Raw genomic sequence first — 16,484 nt, forward strand, 5'->3', positions numbered from 1 at the left:
ATGTGTTTCATATGACGTTATTCGTCCTTACTTATTTTCCAATGCAACTTAATTAAATGGTCAAAATGCATATATTATAAAAACTACCAAGATATTCATTACAGATACTGAACGTATATATTAGATCATATCAAATGTACATGTGTTCTTAATCTTGTTCAGCCTTTTTACTATCCGAAATGTTCCAAACAATGTAAATGTATTGACAACGCGCCTTTTCTTGTGACCAGTTCATGTATGACTGGTTATCTAAAACTTGTTGCAACCCTTTAATGTGTTATAGCTGCAACAATTGGTATTTATGCTCTCCTTAAATAACGTCAATTTTGCCATATTAATATTACTACATGTTTATAATGTAAATCAGACGTGTAGGTTATGTTTGTCACTGTAAGAAGGGTGATTTCATAATCTCTTCATGTTTCCAAATTTCCATTGTTTGTAAGATATATACCATAGACAATTATGAAATTAACGGTCAAAAGTGTCAAACATGTAAAACAAAAAAATTCCTCAAATCACATTTTATGAAGAACCAACAGATAGACATTTTAGTTGAAGTTCTGCACAGTTTAAAAAAAGAACCTAGACATACGTTCTAGGTTTTATGGGTCAATAATGTTATGTTAATGTAGTTAAAAACTTATGGTACTTAAGGGTCTAATGTAGTAACATGAAGTGTTTTACTTGCGAAGATATATCCTTTTTTTCCTTGAATGAATTACATTAACCAGTGTGGAAAGTATCACAATTTAGTTTGTCAAACTTCTTAAGAAAGCTATTCCGTCTTTGCGTATTGCAGAGTTATCTTCTCTTGGGAGCAGGTATTGATTGTTACGTCACTTGTATGTGAGAGTAACGTCATCAATTTGTGAGAAAACGACCTAATTTTCTCGCACAAACCAATGACGTTACAATCAATACCTGCTCCCAATAGAAGATAACTCTGCAATACGCAAAGACGGAATTGAAGTTAATGGAATGAAGATACTTTGTCTGTACTGTTACCTTGACTGCTTCATGACAATTTATCCTGACAAACTTTGAAGTTTACGGACTTGGAATTGTGATATCAAACAGTATTGAAAGGCAGGTGTGAGCAGTACATGCCCATTTGATCTCTTGTCTAAAACTTAAGATATTCTGTATTTATAACAACACATTGATCGATTGTAGTGAGATTATATAGACACTAGCATTTTCATATGAAAGGGTTTGATTGAAAAAACAATGTTTAAAAATCTCAGACAGGTGACTAATTCTGAGATAAATCGGTCCAAACTATCTGGGGTTACTGTTCATATGCAGGTTTTTAAAGATATTGATAAAAAGCATAAACATGGTATTATAGTTGCAGCTTTGAATTCAGATAATAGAAATCATTAGCTCCATGCATACATTTCAGGACAAAACATTCACATCTCTGACACACTAATTCGACGTAAGAATGTTCAACAGATGAATTTGTTTGAACTATTTCTGTTACAGAAAAAATCAAATGTAGGGATACATATTTTAATAGGGGGTAATATCGCAGATTATTCAGATTAAAAAGTACATAACGTATTTGTTGTTAGAATCCTGTGGTTTACAAAAGGTGTAACGACTTCATAAGTAGGTCTTCCGGAAGAAATCGACAGGAATCATGGTCATCATTCGTTTTACTACATATGAAGCTGTATACATTAAAACTTATTTAACCGTTTATTTTTCGTCTGTATCTGTTTACAGCAAAAATCAGCGAAAAAATAGATATCATTGTAAACCAGTTATGAAGTATAAGAAAGAAATAATTAAAAAATGGCTACTGCTGTCTGACAGGATACATATTATATATTAATGGAATGAAAGCAGAAACGAAACAAATTTTTATTCCAAATATCAATACACTTAAACTTGTGATTATTAACCTTTGTATTCATTCAGATGAGGGATCATTAGAGCAAAAAGGTCGATTCGCTGGTCATCAAATATACCTGACAAATACAACAGGTTGGAGAAACAGTGGCAGTTGTTATGCAGACACAACTTCTCAACAAAGTATGGTGGACCTAACTCCACGAATCACATCATGTACAGGCAACACCCGATACCTGACAATTTACGTCGACCGTCAAAAAAAACCTTACTCTTGGTACACTACACAAGCTATACTGGAGCTCTGTGAAGTACAAATTTATGGTGAGTGTATTCGTGCAGTAGTTTGATTTAAACCATTGAGACGTCATATGATGTATATAGTCTCCATTAGGTTGTATTGTGTGTGTATGTCATTCGTGCCCTGAAAACTTAAATCAACGAACTAAAGATTTTGTAAAAGAGAAATAAACTAATTGACAAGAATGAAACATAAGAATAGTATTTGTCGCAATTTGAACAATTCACCACCCGGGCTTTTATGCTCCTGCTATTTAGGCTATGTAAGTGGTGATTTTTGCTTACCCAAAATAACATGCTTCGTTCCTGGTAATTTGTCTGGAATGTGTAGCATATTTACTCCAATTCATACTCCATGTTGTTTGAGATTTCCAGATTAATCCCTATACCCGGCTATTATCAAATATCGAAATATCTAAAATACTTTGCCGCGCCAATTTTTATTTTTATTGTCAGTAAGCTATCAGACTGATGTTCATCATACGATGTAACGTACATGTACGCGTCAAGGTTGTGGAAATCTGCTCGTTTAGAAAATAGCTTTAATATTATAGAAATAAACAACATTATGACAAAGATTGCAAGAAAATCATCAAACCAAAACCTATCAATGGTTTGGATCACTATGGTATGCGAAGGGAGACAAATCTTACAAGAAAAAAATAAAAGAATTTAGAAAATATTAGAGTAGAATCAAATGATTATTTTTTTCACATGTACCTATTGAACATCACGAAACATGTAAATTTAAAAAAAAATCAAACTTAACTGATATTCATTTATTTTTTTTCCAATAAATTTATGGTCATCTTAATACTTATCAAAACAATAGTGATTATTAAGTATTATTAATCCTATGTCCGATTCCCTGATGGATTTGGTTTTATAATGTTTAATGTCCTATTAACAGCTATGGCAATTTAAGGACGTGCTCCCATTTGTGTTGCGTATGCATGTATGCATGTATCTGTTCTGGAGGCAGGGTATGTTGTTGTAATTGCCTCCTTGTGATAGCACGTATCTGATGCCGACTTAAAAGTGCTATCTCATTGGAATACCTTGTAAAAGTATTTCGTCCTGTTACATTATACTGACAAAGGGTGAAGCAGATGTTGCTATTACCCTAAATGCCTAACGTTAAACTGGTAATAGTATCTGCCATTTTTAAAGACTTTGGTATGTTCTGGCCTGAGTACAGAACCAATTGCCATTCTCACCTGAAGAAACGTTAAACTTTAAAGCTAAAAGTGAGGTATTGCCAAGCAAGGCGCTATGAAATAAAAGGTAGCTAGAAGTAGTGAGAAATGTAAAGATCCCAAATATTGCAATGGGTGCAGCAGATTTATTTGGTCGCTTTTGTGACCTCAAATAGAGGACACTAAAGCAAATCCCAAATTCTGCAGTGTTTTTTTTTTACATATTTTACATCAATCGCCTCTTACGGTACATGCAGTGGATAACACCAGGTGTATTCATTTCCCGATCCCCGATCTGCAAGGGTGTCCTCGATCAGACGTTAACAGGTGCTGAATCACTAGCCCGACTATGTGGGTTTTCTCCGGGTACTCTGGGTTCCTCTCGTAGTAAGATCCTTTATTTTTTCCATCCAGGCCAACAAATGTGAGTTATATATGATGGAAAAACAGGTTCATTCTTGGTGTAAAGGCAATAAAAAAAATCTTAATAAAGAATTCACATTTTTAATTACAAAACAACATGTGTTTTGTGCATGTAATCCTAAACTGTTAACATAAAGTAAGCACCTGCTGCAGAAATAGTACACATTTTAAAGGCAGGTCAAAATACGTTTTTTTAGTAGCCATTTGTATAGTGCATGACACCTATTGTAATTTAGAGACAAACTTACATAAAATGGCTTTAGACATTGTACCTGTATAACTGTTTTTATTTGTTTTAAGCGCATATGATCAGGTAATTGTCTGTCACTTTATTTAATATGTTCAAGTTGTTTTTGTTTTTATTTTTGTTACACATGTACATTTAATGGACTTGTTTTGCTGTAGATGCTTTTGGTGAGAGATCATAACCTTAATCAATTTAATCCAAGAAATTAATAGCGGCTTCGTATTGATGTTCATATTTCAATGTACCATACTTCAGTGTTTAGCGCATAAAATAATAAAGCTCGTTTAAGAAGGAAAGGATTTTTGTACAAATTACATCAAAAGATATACACATTTCAGGTTGTCCAGTAGGGAAATATGGTGACGGAGATTGTGATTCAAACTGTGATACAACCTGTGTTAATAGCCTGTGTCATCCTAACAGCGGTCAGTGTACATGTAAGTAAATACATTTTGAGTTGATTTTTTTAACTTTTATAGGCGAATGTTCATATCGATATATATCGAACAAATGTGAAAATTTACAAAACTCCAGTAAATTATACAAAAAATGTGTTATTCACCAAAGAAAACGTTACGTGTTGCACAAATATTGCCATTGTGTCAGATATTCAGTGTTGCTATGCACCTGAAAAAAAATACATTGAAAAGTTTGTCATTTACACATTTATTTATATATCATTAGAATATAAGATAATTTCTTTCGTTGACATACAAATTACATGACGAATATTTACCATAAAGATGTTTACTATTGTTTTTCTTTATCTCAATATTTCTTGATATCAATGAAATGCCATTGCCTTTAAACATATTATACTAACTGTTACATTGTATTGATACTTCCATTTGATAAATAACATATTATACACAGTAACGTCTTATTATTTTTAGACTGTGCGCCGGGATTTTATAAGTCCGGGCTTGTTTGTACAGCTTGTCCGACAAATTGTTTGAATGGCGTGTGCAATGTGGAGTCCGGTCATTGCTCAGGTAAGTAAAAAGTCATAATACTGGTATCTAAGATTAAAACGTACAATACTTGTTTGGGTGATTTTCATGATAAACATGCAGTGATGTGTAGATACTGATTTTTGTATTGCTTTCCTAGAGTGTCTCATTGTCAGTCATTACTGCGACTAATATTACAGTACTACGACACATGTCATTATTTTAATTACTTGTGGTGTAGATTATACATATATAAGTGAAAGATAAATTGAAATTGTAGTAATGAATTTTGAAATAGAAATATTTTAATACCATGTCTCTAATGGCGATCGATGTGATAAATATTGGCCAGCAAAGTACGTCGTATACAGAAAATATAAGATTATGATGTTTCAAAGGTATAAATTATACACTTTATATTTCAATCAGTCAACTTTGATTTAGTTACAGTAACTTGCAGATAAAAAAGGTTACGTTTTATACAGATGAACCACTCTACATTTACTATAACGTTGTTTGCGGCTTTGGAGGACAACACTTCATGATGCCCGTGCGCTACCAAAGCTGTGTCAATCATATTGACTGTAAATGCTATTTCAACGGAGTTCAATAAAATAAACATTGTCTTATATCTTTACAAATACTTTGTCACCCTTTTAGTACTAATTTGATAATATGGCACATTTGGTAATATATTTGTAATATCACCTTTTTCATTAAGGCCTTACTGAAATATGGTCTTGGATTTAATTTGACTTCACTTGTTTGGTTTAAAAGTACCTGGTGTGCTTTGTAATGTTTTGTCGAAACACCATCCAATAATTGAATGTACCATGTTTATTCAGCTTTTGTCAATTCGATCGACAGTTATGATCAATTATGTCGGGAAAACTGTCAGGGGGAAATGAATGATCAAGAAAACGGTTTCTGTGAGGGAACGTGTTCGTACGCAATGATACGATTAATCAAATAAATATTTAAATAGGACTGCACAATTCTGGTTCAGATAAAAGTTTTCCTGACACAAAAAGCATTTTCAATGACATGGGTAGTTTGAAGTCTATTTTTATATAGCCAAATATGTAGTTGTTTGCATCCTCATATATTGATATCACGGAATACGGTAGTGCCGATTGAAACTAAAATCGGATATGAATGAGGGTTTTGTTGTGAATCTGATCCCCTTCCATTCTCTTAGCATCACAGACAAAACCTTTCCTTAGCGTAATTGCATATGTATTAAATGCATACCGCACCACTTACGTAAAAGGAAATACATCCTTCCGCATTTTTTTTTATTTATGCTGCTCTTCAAACGTGAATGCTTGTAACTAAAGGTACATCGCTTTATGTTGTTAACCTTTATCAGTTTAAATGTTTGTATTTCAATCTAGAACGAAAATAAGCATTTGTACTGGGGATTAATTAAAAGCAATTATGTGATGCTTGTTTGGTTTAAACGAGTTCAAACGTGTTCTCTCGAAATCGTATTTTGACATCCATTAATGCAACCATTCACACAAGGATACGATGGTTTCCTTCGTACTCGAAATTCAACCAAATTGATTTGAAACATTGAACCATTGGTACATGTGTATTTCGGTAGAGTAAACAAAACACTTATTTGCATATTTAATATGTCTTAGCCTTCTGCTTTGATGATACTATCCATAACGGAAAAAAAGTGTATCCCATATTAATTTCATACCTTATCAGATTGTGAAAACAGTTTCTTCGGGCCTCTTTGTGTTGCCTGTTCCCCGAACTGTGCCGATCCTGTTTGCGACAAAACATCCGGAAATTGTGATCGTTAGTTCTTCTATTAACAAAATGGGATAGGGAGTGTTGATACAAGTACTTTTATTTCCAACTCATTTGCTTTAAGTAGCTTTAACTACTTTGTTAAGTCATTATAATTATAAGCGTTGATACCCATTGATATATTTTTTTAAATGTTTTCAATACATAATTCAAGTGGTTATATCAACCTTTACAATGCTTTTAAATGATTCCGATCAACATTAACGATGACAAAAGAAAATTTACTACTTGACAGTAGAATTAAGGACATTTAGATATCAGTAAACAATATTACATATTGTTTTTATTGCCTCAAGCAAAATATCGGGCAATTTTAGATTATAAAGCAATAAAGACAAATATAGGTATGTTTTGGGGTATATATTTCGTTATTTTAACGGAGAGGTAATGTTTCAATTGTTTTAATTGTGTCACTCGTTTTGACTTATTGTTTCGCCAGCACCTCCAGGTAAAGTTTTGATACAAATATTTGAAATTTACCGTAAAGTTAAATGAAATTTGGATCCTGAGGAATTAAACATCTTCAAAAAGGCGATTTATGCCTTCTGCGACAATGTATTTTTTTCTATTCATGTTCTTTTATCATATATTTCCGAGCAAAAATTAGTCTCCAAGGTTAAGGTCCCTTCGTACTTATTGTGCCATTGCATAGGAAGATATCCGTTAATCATTCAGTTTACTGCGATATGCATACATGTATGTACTACCATGTCATACATACTATTATTCAATACAAAATAACGTGTTACATTGTATACATACTGACGTGTCGTAGATACTGGATATCGCTTACACATGATTCCTTTTAGAAGTGTACTTGTTCAATTTTTGTTGAAATCTGAAAAAAATCATGTATACAAGTAAATAAACTTGTAACAGTTATTTTCATGAGACTCTGAATCTGTATTCAGCTTTTCACAAGACATGTTTACATGAGTTGTTGTACAATTTACACCTTTTGATACCTGTGATTTGATGGTGTCTGAGTACTGGCATCACAATGGCTAACACAATTGCCAGGTACTTGTACATGGTATGCATGATCTTGTAGACTGTTGTCACACCACTGCGTACTTGAATTGATAGTCTCCAAATCTGTTTGCACACCAATGCCTTTCGTTTGGTCGTGATCTGCTGTCACTAGTGGCTGACTGAAAATCAAAAATAATTATGATAATAAAACCATGGATTTTTTTTATCTAAGTCTGTGCTAAAACCATATCACTTCGACATTTAAATATGGTCACTGCCGGTTTTTGACACCTGAAATGGTCAGCAAAAATATGTTTTCTATTTATGTCAATTTCCGGTTAATGTCATGGTTTTAGTTGACAAATGAGAAGTGATATTAAGCGAAATATATTGTCCTATCATTTAACAAAAGGCAGGTGGGCCTTGATTACTCACTTTGTTTTACTTACCCATCATGATTTCTCCCTAGATAAGAAATAACATTAATTACATAAAAAGAAAAAAATACACCTTTGGGGAACATTTTATCGAGAGATATCCACTTTTAAAATGGTGAAGATCCTTATTGGGGCATTCTGGTTGTTCAATATGATTCTAGCATAGCCTAGGTTTAACTGTACACCTAACCGTGGCTCTGTAAATGAGCCTGGGTCTTGGATGTTTTCGAATTGCACATCAAAGCCATTTCAAATGTTTGTGAAAACAGATTTTTGTTGCTGAGTACTTGTTCTTATCACGGCTTCTATTGAAGTGAACTCCTGGCCGTGTCTCAAATTATGACCCAAATGATCAATGTAACATCCAGTATGCCAACATAGTAGATATGTGTTACAGTAGCTCAGTACCGATTACTGCCCTTGTTGAACTTTGACCTCTGGCTGAGGCTCCATTTAAGGACCAGTGGGTAAGACCTGTACATCATTTGAATACTATTCAATTACATTCTTCAAGAATTGGACAGTTAATTATACCTTTCCGTGAAACTGCTCTCATCAGCATACTTTCTCTTAAGAATTTCGCCAGTCTCCTTGGTCCTAAGTGAATATCTAAAATAATAAAATAATAAAACACTTAACATAAAAAAACATAAAAGAAGATGATTATAAAGATCATATAATTAATATTGATTTTATTAATGCCTTATAGTTTAATGACAAATACAGATATCCAAGTTTCGATTGTACAAATGGAAATTATACCCAGGAATAATCACTAATCTTAAAACCTTAGAATCAGTTAATATGTTTCCATATGAATTTGAAATTATAACTATATAGCATTGCTTTCAACTAAAAGTAACACTTAAAATGGTTTGTATTAACTAGCATAACTAATGGACTGTCGAGTTTCATAAATACAAATTACCTTTCCTTTACATTGCTCTCATCAGTCTGTATCTTTCTTTTGAGGATTCTTCTGCTTTTGATAGTAAGATTTGCATAGCCTACATTAATAAAATGGGAAAATAATACATCAAAATTTGCATGATATGAATATGTGCAACCAATAGATGTGTTCCATGAATTCAATTCATTAATGATAACTAATATTTTTGTTAGTAATTGCCAGAGCATTTGAAACAGGGACTGGATTGACATTTTATCATGGGAAATTTCAGAATTAAGCAGACTATAATATTTTCAAAGAAAAGAACTTTAACCTTATGAGAAAGTATACGGTTGATAAGAATTATTTTTCAAAATATTGTTATTTAATATATCAAGAGCAAATAAAATATTAGACTTTTTTCACTGCCCATCATAAAAGGGCACCAATTTTGGGTAGGAATTTTACTTTACATATGTATTTGGTAGACACAGCATTTTTGTATGAGGCATTATCAATTAATAATTAATGCATTTCTGTGCATTCTGGAGAAACATCAATCATGAAGCCTAAGACTACACTATTAGGTAGACTAAAGATTTCGAACTTTCCCCACTTTGTGATACATTTGTATACATTAAATAAAGTAAAATTGGTTGTCCTGGTGGTGGGAGGGGGGGGNATATACATAATAATGCCAGTTCAACAGACTGACAGCATGCATAGTTATTTTGAAATCGGTGCATGCATGATAGCCCGCCTGGTACACAGGGACCTGATTATTTGTTATAGTTATTTGAACCTAAACTGAAGTGTTCAGATTAATACAACACGTTTTAGGAGTTTAAATCAATTCTCAGTAAAATTACCACCCCCAGTGATGGTATAAACGATTATTGGGAGATCATCTTATTTTTTTCTTCAAAATATATCTGTAAACAATTCTCGACCAGACCTCTGTGTACATGTACTCACGACAGTATGTTTGGTTTCGTTTTTGTCTTTTGTCCTGAAAACTTTGAATGCTTCAAATGAGGAAAAAACACAATTACAGTTACACACCCATTCCGATGCTTGGTATCGGGTTCTTCTCGGTTGGACGCCCATCTGGGAAATGATCCGAACAAACAAAAAACTCGCTTTGGTAAATCTTTCCTGTTGATGGTTTTTACCCAACACAATATTTGGCACTCGTTGGCTGGCAGTTTATACAGCGAAGAGGGGATCAAACATGGACATTCGTCATGTAAAGTACCATGTGTGTCACATACTGTAAATCTCCAGTTAAACCATTTCTTTCTGTTGTTTGAACGCCCGACAATAGCACAACAATCTCCACCGCCGCCTTGGTACTTTGAGGTGTCCGCCATTGTTGTTTACCTTAGTAATCATGACTTTAATGGCCGACTGATCACGTGATTAAAGATGGGCGTCGATGACGTAATATGCCAATCAAGTTGTGTATAATTTCTTTTAGCAATATTTCGATTTAACAAAAAAAGGGGATTTGAAGGAAAATGTTGGATGGACTTAACTCATTAAATCCTATCTACCATATCATGATTTCTTATATTTCTATATTATCTCTCATTTTAGATTTACAGAACATGATAGTGCCAATTTAAATATATAACTAAACTAAATTATAAACTATAAAAAGTTATTATGCTGAAATAAGCAATACACCATTACATTATAAACAATAAACATACTGTAATTGAGAAAATAGACAATTTGTACTCTCGATGTAAATGAATGATTACTAGGTTGTAGTATTTTGTGGAAAATGAATATTAAGTCGAAGATAAGTTCATGCTAGCATGTCGGATGTAAGTCTAATATGACAGCACATTTGTTAACATACTGTGAGCATTTCCCCTTCAATAAGCTTTACTTATATTTTAACTAATATAGGATCTCAAATCGAACTGGATTTCCACGTATCTTTTTACGTTAATATTGATTTAGATACACCAGGTCAAATGATTTGTCACGTTTCTTAAGCTTGCACTTATGGGTACTATGGAGATCAATTATGTGCAGATAACTGCAAAAACAAAATATGTGGTAAAGAAAACGAAATGTGTAACTAAGTAAATGTTATCATTTGTTCTCATTTTTACCACAGGTGTTAATATAAATAAGTAGCAATACCTTTAAACTAGTAAGTCGTTTAATATAACAATGGGTTTATATTTCCGTTGCTAAATGGCTATAAGATTTTTGTTCCTACGTATTATTATCATATCAAAGTTTTACAGAAAATAGTTGTGCCAAATGAGCATAATATATCGTAAATAACACAAAGTATTCCGTAATTACTATTTACTTTCATGTAATCAAAATAAATTGCTTTGCATATATCTCAATTGACACAAAGGCTTAGTTGATCAATATCTGCCTCAATAGACGATTTTATTGTTTAAATACAACATAGATTTAAAAATAATTCATTCTCAAGTTTGTTGGCTAATGTCAGGTTTACAGTGTATTTTATAAAACTCTAGGGTGTTACCCATACTACATAAGATCATCCAGAAACGACACAGTACGCAAAACGGGACATTTGTTGGAAAACGGCCCAAAAAACTGTCATTTAATTCAAAATAGTAGTCTTATGTATGCAGTTTTCTCTTTATGATACTTTTATGACCTTTTGACTGTATAAAAGCTTCATTGGCTGTTGAATATCATTACATAGATAATTAAAAGGTAAGAATAATTACCAAAACCGAAATGTCGTGATTTATATGTCATGCGACGCTATTTATTTGGACATCATTTTCAAAAGTTTATTTTATTAAGACGAATGGAATTTTGGAGAGGAAATTTAATCAGAGCCCCTTCTGAATCTTAAGTATTAAAACTATGTATATGATTTAAAATACCAAAGCTTTCCTTCAGGGTACAGTTACACCTGTCCAAGGGCCTCCGTGACCCTATTGTTTTGCGTTATATTGATAGAAAAACACGCCGGAAATACGAACTTGTAAAAGCATTGAAAGTTGACGTATCTTTTTATAAAAAAACGAGCATTCTTGGAAATCATAATATGGTATGGAGTAGATTGATATTTATCTAAAAGTGTCCCGTTGGATATCGTGACGTTAGCTGGTTGGTTGTGTTTTATTTTATTTTATCTTTTTATGCAGAATTGTTTAAAGATGCTGATCTCGGATAGCTATTTAATTCGTGACTTGTTTACTAATTGTTCCGTGGTATTAGAAAAGGATTTTAGATTTGATCCTTAGAAATGATGTTTTTCATCAATCTGTTCATTTTCTTGAAGTAAAATAGATTTCCATTACCTAGGAATGGCATTCAAAACACCATAATACTCTATAAGATTTATATTTATATCATATTTCCCACAGAGGTGTTCAAGAGATGAGAAACTATTATTTTCTAAGAGATGTTTTTTTAAGAAAGCAACTTTTTCACACCAATGTTTGTACATAAAAATCTCAAGTTTATCAGGTATCGAGGTATCCACCTTCCTGGTTGTCTTAAAAAGACAAAATTAATACAGATTTAATTCTTTGAGGAAAAGGAAATATTGATCAAAATGAATTTCAAACAATTGATTAACATTTACAGAATGTCTTGTTGGATTACATGGCAATATGTGTAATCAGACCTGTCCAGCCAACTGTAAAAACACCACATGTTCCCAGGACAACGGTTTCTGTACTACAGGTATATCATTATATTGATTAAACATACTTTTCGTTAGATATTTGAATATTGAGCAAAAACCAAGATATACTTATACATGTACTTATATCATGACCAAAGAGTGTAAACCTCTATCGTATATATGTTTTCACACTCATTCAGCATAGAGCTTTGCGAACTATATTGTACTTGTTTCGTTTATTATTCATTGCACACAATTGGTACTTTCAGGATGTGATTCAGGATACCATGGCACCATGTGTCAACAACCGTGTCCAATCAATTGCAAAGACAATATGTGCACCAAGGATACTAGTATCTGTGAAGGTGAATATAATATCCATAAACATGTAATTCTGTTTGATGCGGTATTGTCTAAACATTGACTTCTCATTTGTAATTCAGTAACAGATTTCAGCATATAGTTATAAATAGTACTTTGTTAATTTCTCATGTTTCTTTAAATATTTAGTAAAAGTTACTTTGTTTCTCATCAATCTATTCATTTTCTTGAAGTAAAATAGAGTTCCATGACCTAGGAATGGCATTCAAAACACCATAATACTCTATAAGATTTATATTTATATCATATAATATACAGCATTTGATATAGCGCCCTATCTAGCTAACATAAGCCACTCTAAAGCGCTTTACATTACATAGATATACAATTAATACAATCAGCATATACAATAATCAATACAATTTTTGAGGAATTCGCAGGTGCTGCCTAATCAGGCGCTAACTACTAGTCCTATGCCACCTGGTATTTCTTACAGAGGTGTTCATGAGATAGGAAATGATTATTTTCTTAGAGATCTTTTATTAAGTAAAAATAAATCCCCTCCAATGTTTGTACAAAAAAGTCTATAGTTAATCAGGTATCGAGGTATCCACCTTCCTGGTTGTCTTAAAAAGACAAAATTAATAAAGATTTGATTCTTTGAGAAAAAAAGAAAATATGATCAAAAATTAATTTTAAATAATTGATTATCAATTACAGAATGTGTTGGTGGGTTCCATGGTAATATGTGTAATCAGACCTGTCCAGCCAACTGTAAATACAACACATGTTCCCAGGACAACGGTTTCTGTACTACAGGTATATCATAATATTGATTAAACGTACTTTTCGTTAGATATTTGAATATTGAACAAGTCTAAGACTCTAATATATGTTATGTACACGTATAGTCATTCCTATTCACACTATGGTTGATATACTATTAATCAACCTGCTTGTTCCTTATGCTCATATTTGTCCAGCTTGTCGAACTTATCAGCTTAATGTATAATATCATTTTTTTTAATCTTTACAACTATAAACTCGTGTTTAAATCAATGTTAAACCGTACGTCAAGCTCAAATTTTGCATTTGCACCTAAATAGTAATGAAAGAAGACGAGGCGAACGATTGTTTAATCGCACAGTTGTGCGCACCATGTGTGGACGATGTGCGGACGGTGTGTGTACGATGTATGACGATATGCGCACGCTATGTTTGGTGCGTGGTGCGGTCACACAACTGTATGAACCCTTATCACTCTTAAAATGCAAATCTATCTTTTTGTGTGGTAAATGTTAACTGAATATACTTTGATTCATTTGTGTATCATGTATATAATATGATCGTACCACGAGTTGTCGAGGGTATATAGGGATATGTCGTACATTCGTCTCAACCGGCGTCACCTATCAACATTCATTCCTTATCCGTTTTTCATGAAACTTCAAACAACCACGTTGCTTATTATTCGGGTTTTCGTTTCGACTAGGTCACTTTAACTATCAATAGAATTCGATATAATTGTTTGCGTCATCACGTTTCAGCCTTCATTTCTTTTCAAATTGTCACGAACATTTAGGTCACCGTAACTATAAATAGATGTATAGAATCGTTTTTGAAGTCACAGCTCTACAGAAATATCTCCTTTCCGATTGTTACGAAACTTCACAATGGTGTTTATTGAAATCACTTATTTTATCAGTTCGTTTTTTGACCTGATGTGGTAACTTTGACATAAATAAAATTCAAAGGAAATTGTTCTACAGACTTAATATCTTTTCCAGTCGTCACAAACTTCACACATATGTTCAGACATTACCTCTGGTTCGTGTTTGCGTTTTGGTTTGATCGACTTGACTTTTATTTTTCACACATGGTCATAACCGTCACTTCTTTTTCGAGTTTGTTTTTCGACCTTCTGCAGTAAAACACTAGGTCACTGCCACCATATCAGCTTTAAGTGCGATGGTATTCGTATCGGCTTCGATGCCTTGTAAAGGTTACTTAAACGGGTACTTGGGCAGCCTCTGTGATAAATAACTGTTTGTAATTGGCCCAACGAATCACTGGAATGGGTAGTTCAATACCATTGGTTGTTCGAATGTCTACTGTTGTATGGCTACAAATCCAGTTTTCCGACATAACACTTTCTTATTTGAGTATAACGAACGACGGAAGTGACGAATAACAAAAAAACTGTAATCACCAAATTTGGTTGATAATAACAAGTGTTCTTTGTCTAGGAACAGCAAAGCAGCATACCTCACCACTTACTTGACGTCTTATCAATTCGTGCCTCCATAGTCCATATTTATATTGCATAATCAATATCTGAACTTCATAATAATGTTAACTCTTCTTTATTTGTTTTATCCTTTTTTTACGAAAACATACTCAGACCAAGTTATGTGTGATGTTTATTCAGCTTGTGTCAGTGGATACCATGGCAGTCAGTGTGACAAATCGTGTCCAGACAACTGCCGAGACAAGATATGTGACCAAACTAGCAGTGTGTGTACAGGTATGTCATCAAGGTTTTTCTTTGTTCTAGGAATATTTTGATTTAACCAAAAAGGGAAGGATTTTAAAGGAAATGTAGGATGGACTTGAATCATTTAAGTCGTATGAATAATATCATGATTTGTAAAGTTTTGTTTGTAGTAGATGATATCCCTTATTTGAGACTAACTGAATAATGATAAAAGTAAAAATATACAACATTTATATAGCGCCCTATCTAATTTGTAAAATTTCTCTAAAACGCTTTTACAACATATGGATAATAGTATAAGTTATACTTGTGAAACAAAAAAAAAAGGCTTACAATCACCTTTTTGCATTAAGCAAGCAGATAATCATCGCAATGTGCACATACATATGGTGGCTGATATATGACATTTCATCTTTTCGCTTTGTCGCCCGCGAAATACCGCCAAGCGAAATAACGAAATAACGAAATAACGCCAAAGCGCCAAAGCGAAAAGACGAAATAACGCCAAAGCGCCAAAGCTAAATAACGAAATAACGCCAAAGCGCCAAAGCGCCAAAGCGAAATAACGAAATAACGCCAAACCGAAGTGAAAATAACGCCAAAGCGAAGAGATAAAATGGCGTCTTTTCTCCCTCCTTTTGGCGTTATTTCGTTATTTAGCTTTGGCGCTTTGGCGTCTTTTCGTCTTTTCGCTTTGGCGCTTTGGCGTTATTTCGTCTTTTCGCTTTGGCGCTTTGGCGTTATTTCGTCTTTTCGCTTTGTTGCCTTCCGGTTCTGGATATTAAAGAAACGCTATCTCCGTGATTATGATTCCCCAATGACTCCGCTAGTGAAATGGAAATCAAAATGCACAAATGTGACTTATGTTTCAGCATTTTAGGAATTTTACAACAACAATGCTTAATATGTTTATCATTGTTAAATTAAAGAAAACAAATAA

At 33.1% G+C, this 16,484-nt stretch overlaps 1 protein-coding gene and 3 long non-coding RNA genes across 4 annotated transcripts in view; 3 read left to right on the plus strand and 1 right to left on the minus strand.

The window, feature by feature from the left end:
• Positions 1 to 2,136: 2,136 nt before the first annotated feature.
• LOC110455871 lies at positions 2,137 to 4,975 on the plus strand. The gene is made up of 3 exons (XR_002463514.1): positions 2,137 to 2,181; positions 4,362 to 4,460; positions 4,917 to 4,975. It is a non-coding gene; the product is annotated as an uncharacterized LOC110455871 (long non-coding RNA).
• Positions 4,976 to 7,783: 2,808 nt separating this feature from the next.
• Positions 7,784 to 9,171, minus strand: LOC110455869. Its single transcript, XR_002463512.1, has 3 exons — positions 9,132 to 9,171; positions 8,738 to 8,812; positions 7,784 to 7,945 (listed from the first exon to the last, which is right to left on the minus strand). It is a non-coding gene; the product is annotated as an uncharacterized LOC110455869 (long non-coding RNA).
• A 1,741-nt stretch (positions 9,172 to 10,912) lies between these two features.
• On the plus strand, positions 10,913 to 13,890 carry LOC110455872. Its single transcript, XM_021506281.1, has 4 exons — positions 10,913 to 10,921; positions 12,690 to 12,788; positions 12,999 to 13,094; positions 13,771 to 13,890. Exons 1-4 carry the CDS (start codon positions 10,913 to 10,915, stop codon positions 13,888 to 13,890), a joined length of 324 nt encoding a protein of 107 aa, XP_021361956.1.
• Positions 13,891 to 15,484: 1,594 nt separating this feature from the next.
• LOC110455870 overlaps positions 15,485 to 16,484 on the plus strand; it is a 9,280-nt gene continuing 8,280 nt past the window's right edge. The window contains exon 1 of the long non-coding RNA XR_002463513.1: positions 15,485 to 15,574. This is a non-coding gene — a long non-coding RNA (uncharacterized LOC110455870). The remainder of the gene's footprint in view (positions 15,575 to 16,484) is intronic.

Source organism: Mizuhopecten yessoensis, unplaced genomic scaffold (assembly GCF_002113885.1).
Source record: "Mizuhopecten yessoensis strain PY_sf001 unplaced genomic scaffold, ASM211388v2 scaffold8389, whole genome shotgun sequence".
NCBI classification, from domain to species: Eukaryota; Metazoa; Mollusca; class Bivalvia; order Pectinida; family Pectinidae; genus Mizuhopecten; species Mizuhopecten yessoensis.